The 16,908-nt window shown below is 45.6% G+C and overlaps 1 protein-coding gene across 4 annotated transcripts in view; it reads left to right on the top strand.

Annotated features, from left to right (window-relative positions):
• ADAMTS18 (ADAM metallopeptidase with thrombospondin type 1 motif 18) overlaps positions 1–12,877 on the top strand; it is a 314,775-nt gene extending 301,898 nt beyond the window's left edge. For all 4 annotated transcript variants that reach the window (XM_044931116.2, XM_044931115.2, XM_044931118.2 and 1 more), the window contains 3 exons: positions 2,784–2,996; positions 7,570–7,717; positions 10,885–12,877. In XM_044931116.2, the coding sequence (XP_044787051.2) occupies positions 2,784–2,996; positions 7,570–7,717; positions 10,885–11,000 (477 nt within the window). In that variant the 3' untranslated portion in view covers positions 11,001–12,877. The remainder of the gene's footprint in view (positions 1–2,783; positions 2,997–7,569; positions 7,718–10,884) is intronic.
• The last annotated feature ends 4,031 nt before the right edge of the window (positions 12,878–16,908 follow it).

Below are 16,908 nucleotides of genomic sequence, written 5' to 3'. Positions count from 1 at the left end.
ACACACGTGCAGCTCCCTCACAGAGCTGCTGCAAGTGCGAAGCTCAGTGTTATCCTCCTTTATTTATTCTTATTGAAGTATAGTTGATTTACAGTGTTGCGCTAAGTTCTGCTGTACAGCAAACTGACTCAGCTATAAACGCGTACACACACTCTTTTCTATGTTCTTTTCCATTATGTTTATCCCAGGAATTTGGTCTAGTTTTCTGTGCTGTATACAGTAGGCCCTTGTTTATCCATTCTAAATGTAATAGGTTGCATCTGTGAACCCCAAACTCTCAGTCCATCCCTCTTCCTCCCCCCCTTCCTTTTGCAACCACAGGTCTGTGTCTGTGAGTCTGTTTCTGGTTTGTAGATATTCTTTTGTGCCACATTTTAGATTTCACACATGAATGAAGTTATATGGTGGTTGCTTCTGTCTTTCTGACTGACTTCACTTAGTAGGGTGATCTCTGTGTTCATCCATGTTGCCACCAATGGCATGATTTCATTCTTTTTTATGGCTGGGTGGTATTCCATTATATAGATGGACCACACCTGCTTTATCCATTCTTTGTTCCTTTCCTTTCCTTCTGGTGGTTTAATGATTTCCTTTTAGTTTATGCTTGTGTTCTTTTTGGTTTCTGTGAATTATACTATGGTTTTGATTTGTGGTTGCCCTGTTTTTCAAGTATGTTAACCCCTCCCTATATCTGCTTGCTTTAGACAGGTAGTCATATAGGCTCCAACACATTCCAAAAAAAAAATCATCTTCTTCCTCTCCTTCCCCACATGTTATGATTTTGATGTTCCTTTGTTTCCATTTTCTTGTGTGTCCTTTGTTGCTCGTGCATGTGTTGCTGCTCTCACAGATAGTTTTTCCTTTTGATCTGCGTACTGGCTAATTTAGGCGGATTTACTTTTCGTTTGTGATTTCTTTCTTCCTGTATCTTCTTGCTGCTTTTCTGTTTAGAGATGACCTTTCAGAATTTCCTTTATGAGAGGGTTAGTATTGCAGTATCCTTTTAGCTTTTGCTTGTCTGAGAAATTCTTTATCTCCTTCCACTTGAAATGGTAGCCTTGAGGGGTAGAGGATCCTAGGACTTTGCGGCCTGAGAACACAGGGGCGGAGAAGGACTCTCCGACGGCAGCCCGCCCCTTCAGCGCTTGCCCGCGGTGGTGCCTCGCTCTCTGGTGTAAGGCGGCGGTGAGCCACACTTCTTCCATCCTCCCTTGGCCGCGGTCCCCTTACCGGCTGCCCGTCACCAGCCCCGGTCCTCCCCCGGGTCTGCCCTCGAGAGCCGAGCCTCAGCGCCTGCCCAGCCCCGCAGGGGAGCGTCTGAGGCCGGCAGCAACCGGAGGTCTCTCTACGCTCTGCCCTCTACACCCTGTTTGCTGGGCCCCCTTCAGAGCTCCCCTGGGTCCTGGTTGACCTCCCTGCCGGTGGGGGGCGTCCCGGGGTACAGAAAGCTTTCCCCTTTCACAGCGCCCTCCCCAGGCGCAGGTCCTGGCCCAATTCCTCTTTTTCCCCCCTTTTGTCCCACCTAGTTTTGTGCAGATTTTCTTACCCTTTCGGAGGTCTGAGGTCTTCTGCCAGCGTTTGCTAGATGCTCCGTGAGACTCGTTCTCCACGTAACTCTAGTTTTGATGTCTCGGGGGAGAAGGGGAGCATCACATTCTGCCTCTGTGCCGTCTTGATCTGATGCCTAGCCTTCATGATTGATGATGGTTACGCTGATGTCATTTCTTACTGCTTTATGCAGTTCATCAAGGCCCTGTACAGTATCCCATAATACTGTTTAAAATACTTAAAAACGGGTTTTCTGTAATGCCATTTGCAGCCACATGGATGAACCTAGAGACTGTAGTGCTGAGTAAGTCAGAGAAGAATATCCTGTGACATCCCTTCTATGTGGACTCTAAAGACGAATGAACTTACGAAACAGACTCACAGACTTAGAGAAGGAGCTTATGGGTGCCTAGGGAGAAGTGATAGGGGGTTGGGGACCGACCTGTACACACTGCTATATTGAGAACGGATGACCAACAAGAACCTACTGTAGAGCACAGGGAACTCTGCTTGGTGTTACGTGGCAGCCTGGGTGGGAGGGGAGTTTGGGATACATGTATACATATGGATACATGTATTTATATGGCTGAGTCCCTTTGCTATTCACCTGAAACTATCACAACGTTGCTTATCAGCTGTACCCCAATACAAAATTTAAAGTTTTTGAAAAAGAAAATTTGTATAGTGGAAGTAAGGAAATATTTAAATAAAATAGCAGTCAGTCACATTAAAAAAAAAAAACAAACAGGTTTTCTCAGACTTATTTCATCAGCCTCCATCCTCTTTTTGTTTTTTTCCTGCCATAACACAGCCTCAGTGTATATCCCCGCTGAAGAGAGAGGCAGGTAAAGATGAAGGACAGTTGCTTGTTATCTGTGGTTCTTCCCCTGAACTGCCTGTAAGCCCAGTCCCTGCGCCCTGCCTCCTGCCCTGGACATCCGGCCACTACACAGTGACCCTGACCTCATCCTCTGCTGGTCTCGTCTTTCTCTCAGGCTCTGTCTCACTCGCCTTGTGTGCCGTGTCATGGCAGCGCCTGCCTTTATTTTGTGGTGCTGAGCCATGCTGTGACCTTGGGAAAGTAACTCCAGTCCTCTGGCTTCTGTATCCTGCGGGACTTGAGGCCCTGCCTTCAGGAGCCTGGTGGGCTGTGGCTGACCTGCCCTAGTCCCATCCCTCTGATTACACGTGGATGGTGGAGCCCGCACCCTGACGCCTCCTTACTTGCCCCACAGTGTTCTGTGAGCTGTGGTCTGGGAGTGAGGAAGAGGGAGATGAAATGCAGCGAGAAGGCCTTCCAAGGCAAGCTGATAACTTTCCCCGAGCGAAGGTGCCGCAATATTAAGAAACCAAACCTGGACTTGGAGGAAACCTGCAACCGGGGGGCGTGTCCAGCCCATCCAGTGTACAGTCTGGCCGCTGGGTGGTATTCATCGCCATGGCAACAGGTGAGCACACAGAGATTGAGGGGGGTTAAAGTTAAGCAAGATTCCGTTTACAACTGTTGTTAGGGACCTGTCCGAATGACCTGAGTCCCTGGGCAGGTTCCAGCATCGGTGAGCCTCCATTTTCACATCTATAAAACTGAGATGATAATATTGTGCAGAGTTAGGTTTTTTCTTTTCTTTTTTGTTTCAGTGAATAAGTAATACAAAGCGGTTAGTCCCAAGGTACTGCTAATGTTCATAGTTGTTGCTGCTATTAAAACCACCACTAGAGTCTTCTGTGTTTTAGAAATGCTGCTCATGAGTCTTGACTCACTTGATTCTCGTGTTTCTGAGTAATATCAATGATGGCTAGCATTTGTCCAGCCATTTCTATGCACTGTGTTACATCCTGTACACATATCTATCTCCTCCCTTCATCCTGGAGGTGATGTTGTGAGCTTAGTTGCTCAGTTGTGCTTTGTGACCCCATGAACCCACCAGGCTCCTCTGTTCAAGAGATTTTTCAGGCAGGAATACTGGAGTGTGTTTGCCATTTCCTCCTCCAGGGGATCTTTTTGGCCCAGGGATGGAACACACATGTCTTGTATCTCATTCACTGCAGGTGGATTCTTTACCAGCTGAGACATTGGGAAAGTGGTCTTATTTGTGGGTATTATTGTCCCTGTTTTGTGGATGAGGCTGGTAAAGCTCAGAGTTAGGCAGTTGATCAGCCAAGGACACACAACTTCTAAATTCAGATGTTACAGGTGTCCTTTTCCTCAGAAGACTTGGAAGAAACTTGAGATGCGTTGGTTTGATGCTTATGAGCTGGGACTGGTTTGTGATGCTGAGTCTGAGAGAACAGCGTGTCCTCAGGAATCCAAAGCTATGGTTTGGTTGGCCCTTGCATTGTTATAGCTAACAGGTGTTACCTAGCTCTTCAGAAAAAACAACTCTGGCTTGAGAGGTGCTGCCAGCCTCACCATGAAATTGGATTTCTTTAAAAATTTTCTACCATTATTTTACTCATTTAACAGACTTGGAAATTGATTCGTGCAGAATTATTTAGATCAGATATAAGCAAATGATTACCAGTGGCAAGTCTACCCGCCCACCCCCCCCCAACCCCACCCGCTGCAGCCTGTTTTTGTGGATAAACTTTCATTAGACAACAGCCGTCCTCATTTGTGTGTGTGGTCCGTGGCTGCTTTGGTGCAGAGGTGAGTGACTACAACAAAGGTCGTACGGCCCATAAAGCATAAAAGACTTAGCGCTGTGAGACGAGAGTTGCCCACATGGCAGAGTAGGGGTTCGCGGGCACGCCGAAATAATGGCTATTTACAGAACAGCAATTGAGGACCAAGACCAGAACCTACCCTGGTGGCTCAGATGGTAAAGAATCTGCCTGCCATGCAGGAGACACAAGTCCCCTGGGGGAGGGCATGGCAACCTACTCCAGTACTCTTGCCTGGAGAATCCCATGGACAGAGAAGCCTGGTGGGCTACAGTCTGTGGGGTTGCAAAGAGTCAGACATGACTGAGTAGTGACTAACACATTCACCAGAAAAGAGCTTCTACAACTAAAGATGTAAGAAGGAACCACGATGAAATGGGTGGGAGAGACAAAGCCGCAGGGCACATTTCATAGAAAAATCACAGTTGCAGAGCTTGTCCCCCAGGAGCAGGGGGTCTGCACGAGGAAGACGAGCCCTCAGAAGGTTTGGGCTTGCAGGCCAGTGGAGCCCACGTTCAGGCGTCCCAGAGCGCTGTGGGAAACAGACACACCGCTCTTACAGGATGTACTTTGAGCTCTCGGGCAAAGCAACGCTGAGAAAGGCGCAGACCTACCGCCGATCCTGCAGAGTCTTCTGGAGAAGATGTCAGCTGGAACATACCCTGGGGCGAGACAGTGGCATCAGACCCTCTGGGGGCCCGTCCTGCCGCAAGCACCATTCTGTAATCCCTGCTCCAGCTCATTAGCCCAGAGTCCCCAGGCCAAGCCCAGCCTCCCAGTGAGCGGCTGTAGCTGCAGACCCAGCCTCTCCCACCAGCAGAGGGACCCCAGCCTTCCGCGGTGGGACCCAGCCTGCCCACCAGTAGACGGACCCCAGCCTCAGGACAACCGTGGCCCCACCAGCGGCCCAGGAGGCAGCTTGGCTTCCTGCCGCCCAGGGATCCAGCCCCACACAAGCTCCGAGACATGCTGGACCCCGCAGCAGCTGTGTCAGAAAACAGCCCCCTGGCCGCCACCTCCAGGGCCGGCCACCCTCTCTGGGCTCTGCCGCCAGACCCCAGGACCCGGCCTTGCCTATCCCGGGCTGGCACTCACTCCAGGACCTGGCTGAGTGCTTCAGGAGGCGGCATCTCCCTGACCCTGACCCTACCGCAATTAAACCCATGCACTTAGGGGTGATTAATCTACAACAGAGGAGGCTGTTGTATACAGTGGAGAAAATAGTATCGGCGGTTAGTGGCACTGGGGAAACTACCACAGCCCGTAAAGGAAAGAAATGAGTGCATTTTCTCATACCATATACGACATAAACTCGAAATGGATTAAAGACTGAACTGTCAGACCAGAAACCATAAAACTCCTAGAAGAAAACATAGAACATCCGTGGATATAAAGTGGAGCAATATTTTCTTTGGATCTGCCTCCTCTGGCAAGAGCAACTAGAGCAAAACTAAATAAAGGGTGTCTAACTAAACTTAAAGTCTTGTTCACAGCAAAGAAATCCATGGACAAAATGAAATGACAACCTACTGACTGGGAGAAAATATTTGCAAATGTTTGTGAAAAATAAAGGGATAATATCCAAAACATATAAACAACTCAGTGTCAAAAAACAAAACAACCCAATCAAAAAGGAGGCGGGCAGAAGAATTGAATAAACATTTTTCCCAATGAGATGCAGATGGCCAAAAAGTACACAAAAAGATGCTCAGCCTTGCTAATCATCAGAGAAATCACAACCACAGGGAAACATCACTGGACACTGCTCAGTATGGTTATCATCGCAAAGAACACAACACATGTTGGTGAGGATGTGGAGGAAAGCCAACCTCTGTGTACTGCTGGTGAGAGTGTGAACTGGTACACTGGGGAAAACTGTATGGACGTTCCTCAAAAAACTAGAACTGCCTTATGACCCAGCAGTTCAACTCCTATGTCATATGTATCCAGAGAAAATGGAAGCACTAATTAAAAAAGACACACGCACCCCAGCGTTCATAGCAGCATTGTTTACGATAACCAAGATACGAAAGCAGACTAAGTGCCCATCAGCAGGTGAGTGGATGAAGAACTCAGCCATAAGAAAGAATGAAATGTTGTCATTTGCAACAACATCAATGGACCAGGAGGGTTTTATGCCTAGTGAAATTAGTCAGATAGAGAAAATCAAATACTGTTTATCACTTATGTGGAATAGAAAAAATGTAGCGAACAAACCAGTGATTACTGGAGGGAGAGAGGCATTAAGAGGTACAAACTACTATATAAGATATATATATGTGTGTATCTGTATATGTGTGTATAATCTACAAAGGCAAGGGATTAGCCAATATTTTATAATAACCATAAATGGAATATTATCTATACAAATTTTGAATCACTCTGTTGTATACCTGAGACTAACATAATACTGTACATCAACTATACCTCAATTAACAAATTAAAATAGTTACTGTCTTGTTCTTCACAAAAATAGTTAGCCATCTTCTGACTGAGATGATTTGGTAACAGGGATACAGCTATCTTTGAATTTAGGGCTAATTCCAAAACTCATACTCTTTTTACCACAACATATTTTTCCCTCTCAAAAGCCATTCTGCATAGTGATGCTTGTCCCAAGTGGACGTCCTCACCTGTCCACAATAAAATAGGAAAAAATAATAAGGATAATGAACTGGTAGCGAACTTTTTTTAAAGCAAAATACATGTAAACATTAATTTAAAGGGCTATCTTTTCTCTGATAATATTTTCTTATTTGTTCTTTTGTTAGGAAATATATTTATGTGTGTACCTGGAAAAAAATTACTGGACAGTCCTTTTTAGTCTTTTTTTTTTTTTTTTAACCTTCAGTTGGACAGTGAGATAATTGAATTCAAAACACAATATCCACCACGCTATCTCAGAATTTGGCTGGGCAGGGAGGACATAATTTCTAAGCTGTCTCAGAGCGTTATATTTCTTTGGCTGTCCAAGTTCTGAACCATCCCCTCCACTATTGTATCTGCAGAGGTTGCCTGGAATTCTTTAAATACTGTGATGAACTGGCTGGATGTGTCTGTATTTGCTTCTGCATTCCTGTGGCAGCTTCTGTATGCCTGGAACCTCTCTTCTGCCTGAGTTACTTGACTGGGAGACACAGAGTCTCGGGGGAAGCAGATGGCATTTGCTTCAGAGCCTTCTAATCAGATCAAACGGCTCCCAAAACGTGTTAGGAGAGTGGATTCATGTGCCCAGCTCTGGACAGTCCCTGTTTCATCGACAGGCGCCTTGGCAATGTCACGAGCCACGGAGGTTTCTTTCCCTGCTGTGAGTGGCATCGGGAAGGGCCCGTTCCTGACCGCTTCCTCCCTCTCCTGCAGTGCACCGTTACCTGTGGCGGAGGGGTGCAGACGCGCTCGGTCCACTGCGTCCAGCAGGGCCGGCCTTCCTCGAGCTGTCTGCTGCGGCAGAAGCCTCCAGTCCTGCGGGCCTGTAACACCAACTTCTGTCCAGCTCCTGCCAAGAGAGGTAAAGGACCCCACCACGCACAAGTCGGTTTTCCTCCCGTCTGCAGTATTTGTCCAACACCTGCTGTATTCAGTTATGCAGCTCCTGCCCAAACCCTCGGGGGTGCCATTCACATCACAGTCGACATTAGAGGAGCCCTCCTGAGAGTTGTGCAAGGCACATACATCCAGGGCAGTCCCTGATGGTGGTGAGCTCTAGCTGGTGCCAGGGATGGTGCAAGGGAGACTCGGGAAGGCTTTCCAGGAGAGGGCCTTGTCTCAGGCCTCCTGCCTGAGGCAGGTCTCCTTGTATCAAGAGGAGTAAAATGAGAAGGCAGACACGCAGGACACAAGCCCAGGCGTTTCTTCCTGGCCAAACACGGGGCCTCTAGTTTTCCTCAGGTGGGGATTCCTCCCAGTTCTCCCATCCCCATCACACAGGAGGATCCCTGGAAGTTACACTGAGGAGGGGGCCTAGAACAGAACGAGGACTTGTCTCCTCTCTGCAGGAGGCAGGTCCCACGTCCAGTGAGGGAACGAGGTCCCACAAGGGTAGTAGCGGTGGGAGTCGCTGGATGTGTGTTGTGAGATCCAGCCAATGATACTTGTCAATTGTTTGCATGTAGGATGTGAAGCTCACTCTGGGGTTGTCCTTAATAGTGTAAACAAAATACCAGACTCATAACAAAGGCACAAATAATCAGCTATTCAGTTCAGTTCAGTCACTCAGTCGTGTCCGACTCTTTGCAACCCCACAGACTGCAGCACACCAGCCTCTCTGTCCATCACCAACTCCCGGAGTTTACTCAGACTCATGTCCATTGAGTCGGTGATGCCATCCAACCACCTCATCCTCTATTACACTCAGTAATCAGCTATTAGTAATCATTATTACAAATATAACCCAATGCAATACTTACTCTGACAGCATCGTGAGACACCTCACGTCTGATTCCTGACTTGCATCTAGCTTCCAGCAGAAGCTAGATGTTGAAATTCCATGCTTATCTCAGGAGGGGCAAGTGGTGATAGTGCTTTTTGTCCTCCAGTATGTCCACTGCATCAACAGGATCATCTCTACAGTCTAAATAGAAGCTGATCCAGACGTACATTCTGATTGATTAGGGTACATGCTAATGCACTGGGGTATAAGACACTGTATTAAAAAATAACTGAACTTGAAGATTATATACATATAGACACATAGGCAAAGTCTTCCTCTCATGTCACGCTTGTATCTCTGTTGATATATCCTAAACTAGTCTCCTGGGGCCTGCCTCCACCCCGCCCCCATCTCAGTAAACATGACCCCGTTCTTCTAGATGCCCAGGTCAAAATCCCATAGTCATTCTTGATTCTTCTTTTTCTCTCACACTCTTTACCCACCTGTCAGCTAATCCTCTAGACTCCACCTTCAGGATATAACCAGGACTTACTAGTAGGAAAGAAAAGAACAACTCCATCTCATCCTTCTACCCAAGCGGAGAGTCATTATGGCTTGAACTGGTTGTTTTGGCTGTCAGGTGGAGGGAATTTATTTTTTTCAACAAGTGCTTCTTGAGCAGCCGCGCTGTGGCAGGTGTTGGGAGCAGAGCAGTGAGAGAAAGTCAGATGTATGCTCGAGGCTGCCACGCTCTGGAGAGGAGGCAGCCGTAGGTAAACACGCGTGATGTGATAAATGCCAGTAAATCGGACGTAGGGAAACAAAGCTGGGAGAGGTGGTCCTTCCTGGGGGCCACGGGGTGTGCCGTTCTCATAGGGAGGTCAGAGAAGGCAGAACCAAGCGGGCACCTCTGAGCAGAGGCTTCAGGGAAACGAAAGGATGAGGTGGCTCTGCCGTCCTGGGGACCAGATCCTGTGAGTCACTGTAGAGACTATACCTCTGACTCCAGGTGAACGGGATCCAGGGGGAGGGTTAGGGGCAGGGATGTGCCAGGGATGTGCACCTGTTTCAAAAGGATTACGAGGCTAATCCTTTTGGGGGTGGGAGGAGTGAAGTGTCTGCGTGAAAGGGAGCTTTAGGCGGAAGAACCAAGGCTTAAGGAGGGAGCTGTCAGCAGTTCATAGGAAGACCAGATACAAATTGAGGGCAACAGGCAAAGCAACAGAAAAAAAGAGCCTTGTGAGCCGTGTCCCGGGGCTCAGAGGCGAGTGGTGAGGGTGGACTCAGGGGGGATGTGACTGGGTACCCGTGAGTGGTGTGCAGTTTGTGGGGACTTGAGGGTGACTTTAAGACTTGCATAGAGGAGGAAATTCCAGCTCTGAATGACAGCATTTACTCACGTATAGGGGTAGACCCTAAATAGCTCTAAAGTTAAAAAAAAAAATTCCTTGCAAATCCAGTCAAAGGACTGAGCCCTAACTCCTAAAACACACATTTATGCTTACAGAAGGAAAAATGGATGTACACCTCCACGTGTGTTCTGTAACTCCTGAGGGCCTCTGGGGTAAAAGCCTCTGATGCCCCTGTTCTGCTTCCAGTAGATAATCACACCTGTTATCCTACACAAGGAAGGAAGTTTAAAAAGACTGGTGCTGACTTCAATTCATGTCTTCACAAATTGGCCATGAGATTTGATTTAAACCTGCACAGAATGTCACAGTTGGGCCTTCAATCTAGGTTTTGAACCCCCAGTATATGAGGTTCGTTGCTCCCCAAAGTAATGAGCCTGGAGTAGTGGCAGCAACCCTGGGGTGTTTGTTAGAAATAAAAAAAACATCTGGGTCCTTACCCCAGGCTTTCTGAAACAGAACCAGTGTTTTAACAATATCCTCGGTTGTTTTTAGGGGACATGCCTTGGAGGCACAACGGTAGTCTCCAGCTTATTTAGGGAGATCAGACATTAAGCTCAGGCTGGAGATGACTTTTTTTTTTTTAAACATCCACTTGCAAGCCAGTAACCCTAACCTGTTTATATTTCGTTAGTGGTTACAGTGCCTTAGGAGCCCGGCAGGCCACAGTCCATGGGCTCGCAAAGAGTCAGATCCTGCTGAGTGAATAACACTTTGACTTTCACAGTGCCTCTGGGTGCCTTCATCCTGCTTTTCCCCCTACAAAGTCCTCATGTCTCATGTAAGAACCCCGGGGGGCCATAGGCAAGTCGACCCCAAGTCTTTGTCTGTAGGCCCTCACCTTAAGGAAAAGGCTAAGAACCTGTCCTAACGTGCCGAAATCTCTTCTCACCTTAGAGGATCCATCCTGTGTAGACTTTTTCGGCTGGTGTCATCTTGTTCCTCAGCACGGCGTCTGCAACCACAAATTCTACGGCAAGCAGTGCTGCAAGTCATGCAGCAGAAAGAGCTGATCTCAACGCCCTCCCCTCCTGGCAGGGCCAGGGTCTTACCTCGCAACCTCCGGAGAGACCTGCCCCCTTTCCATCGAAAGCTGAACACTGCAAACCCCGTGTGAGCTGACCACCGTGTTGGAGGGGTTGCTCTCAAGAACAGCCTTCTTGTTCATTTCCCTAACACACATGGTACTCAGAAGCACTTGAAAATGGGAAGCAATGACAAATCGGACTCACAGAAGCATAGAACAAAAACAGACCGGCTTTGCTTTGCACTGTTACAGGAAGGAGGTGATGGCTTGCCATGAGAGAGAACAGGTTTGAATTTTGACCAAGAGAGATGCTTGTGAACTTTGGGGACAGACCCCACCCCAGGGAACCTCAGAAGGTGGATTTTGGAAATGTCCTTTCGGACTTCAAGTCACAGACTGAGACTCGGAGTAATCCGATGTGGGTGGAACACGCTGCCTAACTGTTGCTCAGAGCTCAGAGTTTGACCGGAACTGTGGACGCCCTGGACCAGGAGTTGTACAGACGCCGAATGGTGCTCACAATGGTGCTTGCTGCTGGACTAGCAAGCTTCATGTCCTGTTTCTCTGGTGTGTGTGTGTGTGTGTGTGTGTGTGTGTGTGTGGTGTTGTTTCTTATTTCGTTTAAAGTATATTCTGCTTATATAGAGAGTCTCCAAGACTAAAATTCACAACTTGAAAAGTATTCTGAGGAATATTCTGAAAACAGAGCAACGTGAACAAGTTAAGATTTCCACTTAATTGGACTTCACACTCTGAAAAAAAAAAAAGAAAAAAAAAATAACCACAAAACCTTGTTTCCCTACACACTCTGTCAACCTTGTCATTTTTGGTGCTAGCCGAACAAGTCCTCGGGAGTCTCAGGTCTGCTCTTGGGGAATCAGCATGTGCATTTCTGGTAGAAACCTAAGAGGAGACAAAGAGCAAAACAGTCCTGTTTGGAAGGACAGGAAAACGTCACTCATGGTGCTCCCCGTGTATTATCAGAGATGCTTGGAAAATTAGAGGCTACTTGTGGGTTTTTCCTTAGCAACTGACATATTTAAATTTGCCCTAGGATTTGGTTAACAAGGGGAAAGTCACAGTGGCAATTGAGAAATCCATCCATCTTCTCGCTATGTGAATATTAATAAATTGTAATATGCCAGGACACTTCAACAAACAAGAGTGTTTCATAATCTTTCAGATGATATTTTCAGTCTTCAGAAGCCAGCTGTTGGTAGGCACTAATGAGCTTAAAACTGTTCTCCATGGGAAAAACACCACATCATTTTGCCAAAACCAAAGTAACTTACAAGCCGGTGTCCTTCTGCAGTTTTTTGAGATGTGGTTATAAAGGGCATATTTATATAATTCTACTCTGTTCCTCAATGTCTTTGATGAATGTAACCCAATTTTACTGCTTTTAAAAGTCCCAGTTCAAACAGGGATTTGCCCGCTCAGCATAACCAACCAGACAGTGGTTTGTTAAATTTAGAGCCTCCTTTATTCTATTCTAATTAAAATCATACATTCTCAAATCTCAGAGAAATAATGATTAGAATATTCTGTCTCCTGGACTTGGCCTAGAATAGTGGCCATTTTATCATAAAAATAAATATAGGCCTCCATATCACTACCCTCTTACCCTCTGAAAAAAATTTCAACTTGTTTCTTTATATAATTATCATTTTTATTATTTTACGGAAAATTAATTTATTAATAGCCTATTCTTATGTGTTCTCACTTGCTTCTTTGAGGAAGTGAATTAATTCTGAGGAAAAGTGTTGAATAAATAAACATGGGTTATAGAGAAAAGTCAAAATATATGTGTAATATTTAATTATTTTATAAGTTTTATAATAAAGTGTTCTGTTTCTTTGCCTTTGAAACTTGTTAAGTTCTTGAATAAGTTAGCAAGAAGCTGGTCATTACCAAGGTGATCTAAGTGTATAAATGTTGATTAAGAATCTCAGTAATTTCTTGAAAAGCTGAGAAAAGGTTGGAGGGAAGACATTAATCATTTTCTTGTTTGTGCTTGAGGAAATTAGAAACCGACATTTACCATCTCATGCAAATACTAAATTATTTTTTTTCTACTCTTACTAGTCATGTAATCATTTATTTATGGAAATCATCCAAGTTAGATAAACCATAAATGTAGTGGGTTTTCTATCTTTTTTTTTCCCCCTACTTGAAAATCCTTGCAGAAAGAAAAGGGGAGGGAAAGGAGCAAGGAAAGGGAAAAAAAAACCTAAGTAATAAATTAAAAAGCAAGTTATTCAAATTTTCTAAATTTCACATCTTCAGACCAGAGAGAAATAAAAAACTCTCTCAGCAAAGTAAGTCCAAATGACCTGAATAAACTATTTTTTCTGAATATCTGAGATTATATATATATGTATAATGCATGCATATTTTTAAAATATATTTAAGAGAATTTTAAAGTGAATGGTCACTATTTTGCAAACATAAAAATTATTGTTAATAATGAAAAGTAGAATAGATGGCAAAAAAGGTATACCTTCCTACTTTCTACCTTTTGGTCATATTATTAATAAAAGCAATCATGTTATCTCATTTAATGCCCACATCAGGAGTAGAAGGAGTCAGGAACAACCACAGGATGGTGTCCTTTTTAAAAAGACAGAGAAGGCCATTTGAGCCTTAGAATTCTATTATGGCCCCTGAGACACACGTGAAGAGGGTGTGACAAAAAATGATCCAGCAATTCTGAGCAGAAGAACTCTGGGCAGAGCGGGGATGACCCGAGGTGGGGAGTTGAAGATGGAGGCAACACGCTCCGTCTTAGCCTGCCTTCTCAATAAAGGACACACAAAGATGACCGCTGTTCTCTAATAACCATTTCTCTGTGGGACGGTAGTGTCTCCTGGGCAACAGGACCTGAGTATGGGAGCCTGCAATGCGAAGTCCGTTAGAATGGAGAGAGAGAGGAACAGTGGTCTCAGCGTGGATTCTGTATGTCAGCCATGGGAAGGCTGATCTTACAGCAGTGTGTATCATGCAGGAGACAGTTTATAGAATTAACAGCACAGAACCCATGAATGCTAAATGCAGTGTAGGGGAGGCCACTTACTCATGTCCCACATGGGTTTATTTTAGAACCTGTAAAAATCTGTATGCAGATTCCATGTTTCATCTGCTTCAACTGACCTTTCCTGAAGATCTTAAGTCCTCAGTTCCTGCGTGGTCACCACTGATGCTGAGGCTCGGAACATCTGAAGTGATGTCGTCAGTACAACCTGGGTGGCTGTACCTTACTCCTCCAGAAGGGACCAAGAATAAATTGCTTCATGAACTACTGTCATCCATGTACTATAATCCTGAATTTCCCTGGAAACCCAAAATACCTCTACTAAATTTTTTTATTTAACTGTATCTATTTAACTTAAAATGATGTGAACTAAAGAAAATACAGTTTAAAAAGTAACTTTTTATAATTCTTGTAAATGGAAAATCCATATTATTTCCCATAAATAGAAGGCAAACAAAAGCCCATTGAATATGAACTGAACTGATGGTGATAGAGTTAGACATTTAGAATTCTTCAACAAGTTTTTGTGCACAGAGAGACCATCAGGAGCAATATCCAGAATGCATTTTTCTAAATGTATCCAGTTATTTGTTAGTTTCTGCAAAGCAACAGTAAAGGCCTTCAGTTCAGTTCAGTTCAGTTCAGTCGCTCAGTCATGTCCGACTCTGCGACCCCATGAATCGCAGCACGCCAGGCCTCCTGTCCATCACCAACTCCCGGAGTTCACTCAGACTCACATCCATAGAGTCAGTGATGCCATCCAGCCATCTCATCCTCTGTCATCCCCTTCTCCTCCTGCCCCCAATCCCTCCTAGCATCAGAGTCTTTTCCAAAGAGTCAACTCTTTGCATGAGGTGGCCAAAGTACTGGAGTTTCAGCTTTAGCATCATTCCCTCCAAAGAAATCCCAGGGCTCATATCCTTCAGAATGGACTGGTTAGATTTCCTTGCAGTCCAAGGGACTCTCAAGAGTCTTCTCCAACACCACAGTTCAAAAGCATCAATTCTTTGGCACTCAGCTTTCTTCACAGTCCAACTCTCACATCCATACATAACCACTGGAACAACCATGTCCTTGACTAGACGGACCTTTGTTGGCAAAGTAATGTCTCTGATTTTCAATATGCTATCTAGGTTGGTCATAACTTTTCTTTCAAGGAGTAAGCGTCTTTTAATTTCATGGCTGCAGTCACCATCTGCAGTGGTGGAGAGGTCTGACAGAATGTGGTCCACTGGAGAAGGGAATGGCAAACCACTTCAGTATTATTGCCTTGAGAACCCCATGAACAGTATGAAAAGGCAAAATGATAGGATACTGAAAGAAGAACTCTCAAGGTCAGTAGGTGCCCAATATGCTACTGGAGATCAGTGGAGAAATAACTCCAGAAAGAATGAAGGGATGGAGCTAAAGCAAAAACAATACCCAGTTGTGGATGTGACTGGTGATAGAAGCAAGGTCCGATGCTGTAAAGAGCAATATTGCATAGGAACCTGGAATGTCAGGTCCATGAATCAAGGCAAATTGGAAGTGGTCAAACAGGAGATGGCAAGAGTGAACGTCGACATTCTAGGAATCAGCCAACTAAAATGGACTGGAATGGGTGAATTAAGTTGAACGGTTCTGTGAAGACCTACAAGACCTTTTATAACTAACACCCAAGAAAGATGTCCTTTTCATTATAGGGGACTGGAATGCAAAAGTAGGAAGCCAAGAAACACCTGGAGTAACAGGCAAATTTGGCCTCGGAATATGGAATGAAGCAGGGCAAAGACTAATAGAGTTTTGCCAAGAGAATGCACTGGTCATAGTAAAGGCCTTACCCATGCACAAAACCAGCATCCTCTTTGAACATTATGATGAGATACTTGCAAACTCTTTGTTTTCCTAATCTCTGTTTCATAAGGGACAGTTGAGTTCATAATTAGTAATTTATACAATTGTTGACTGGTGGAACAAATGAATGATGTTCAAGAATTGTTCCCAGCATGCTAACTGGGATGAGAAAGAGGCATCAAGGTCTAGGAAAAGGAAATCCTGTAGGTCATTTCTCCCCAGAAGCCCAGATTCTTTCTAGCTCTCTTTTCTTCTATCACCTTGGCCTCCCGATTTCGGCTCCCTCTGCCCTGAACAGGTTAGGACATCAGCTGACATTACCAAGTGTTAGCACCGCAGCACCCAAACCCCGGCTCGGAACGGTCTAAATAAACACCCGGTGCTCTGACTCCTCCGTCCTCTTGGCCAGCAGACTTGCTAAATGTGGTATCCAGCACAAAGAGTGGCCTTTCTCTGTTACTGATCAGAGCCCGGGGGGAGATGGCCTTTGAAGATAAACCAGGGCCAGGAGCTGCTCCGGTGGAGACAAGGCCCAGACACGTTTCTGTCTCTGACCCCTCCTCTCCTTTCATGTGGCTGGAGCAGAGGAAGGATGGAGCAGCCCCCACCGCCAGCCCTTGGCAGAAGGTCTAGGAAGTCTCCCATTCTTGCAGACTTCCATTTCATATACCACGGGGCCTAGTGTCTCCTATTTCTTGGAAAGAGGGTCCACTCTCCCCTGCCCCACTTCCTTTGAAAGTCAAGTTGTGTCTAGAAATAAGTCTCAGGACAAGGATTTCTAAATAATTAGCTATGTTACCATCACCTAAGGATGTGTTTTACACAGAAACTTCCCAGGCCTCATTCCAGAAATTTAAGTAAGCTGGGGGTAAGACCTGGGCATTTACATTTTTAAAGGCATTCATGTTTCTTCAAGGAAGAGCTAAAGTCTAGGGCAAATAAAGAGGTGCCTTGGGTCCATCTGCCCTGTGCAGGCAAAGGAGGCCCCTGGGCACCACGCCCTCCACCACAACTCTGCAGTGTGTGGCCC

Source organism: Bubalus bubalis, chromosome 18 (genome assembly GCF_019923935.1).
Source record: "Bubalus bubalis isolate 160015118507 breed Murrah chromosome 18, NDDB_SH_1, whole genome shotgun sequence".
NCBI lineage: Eukaryota > Metazoa > Chordata > Mammalia > Artiodactyla > Bovidae > Bubalus > Bubalus bubalis.
Note: the sequence above shows the minus strand (reverse complement) of the source record. Positions and strands in the feature narration are given on the sequence as shown.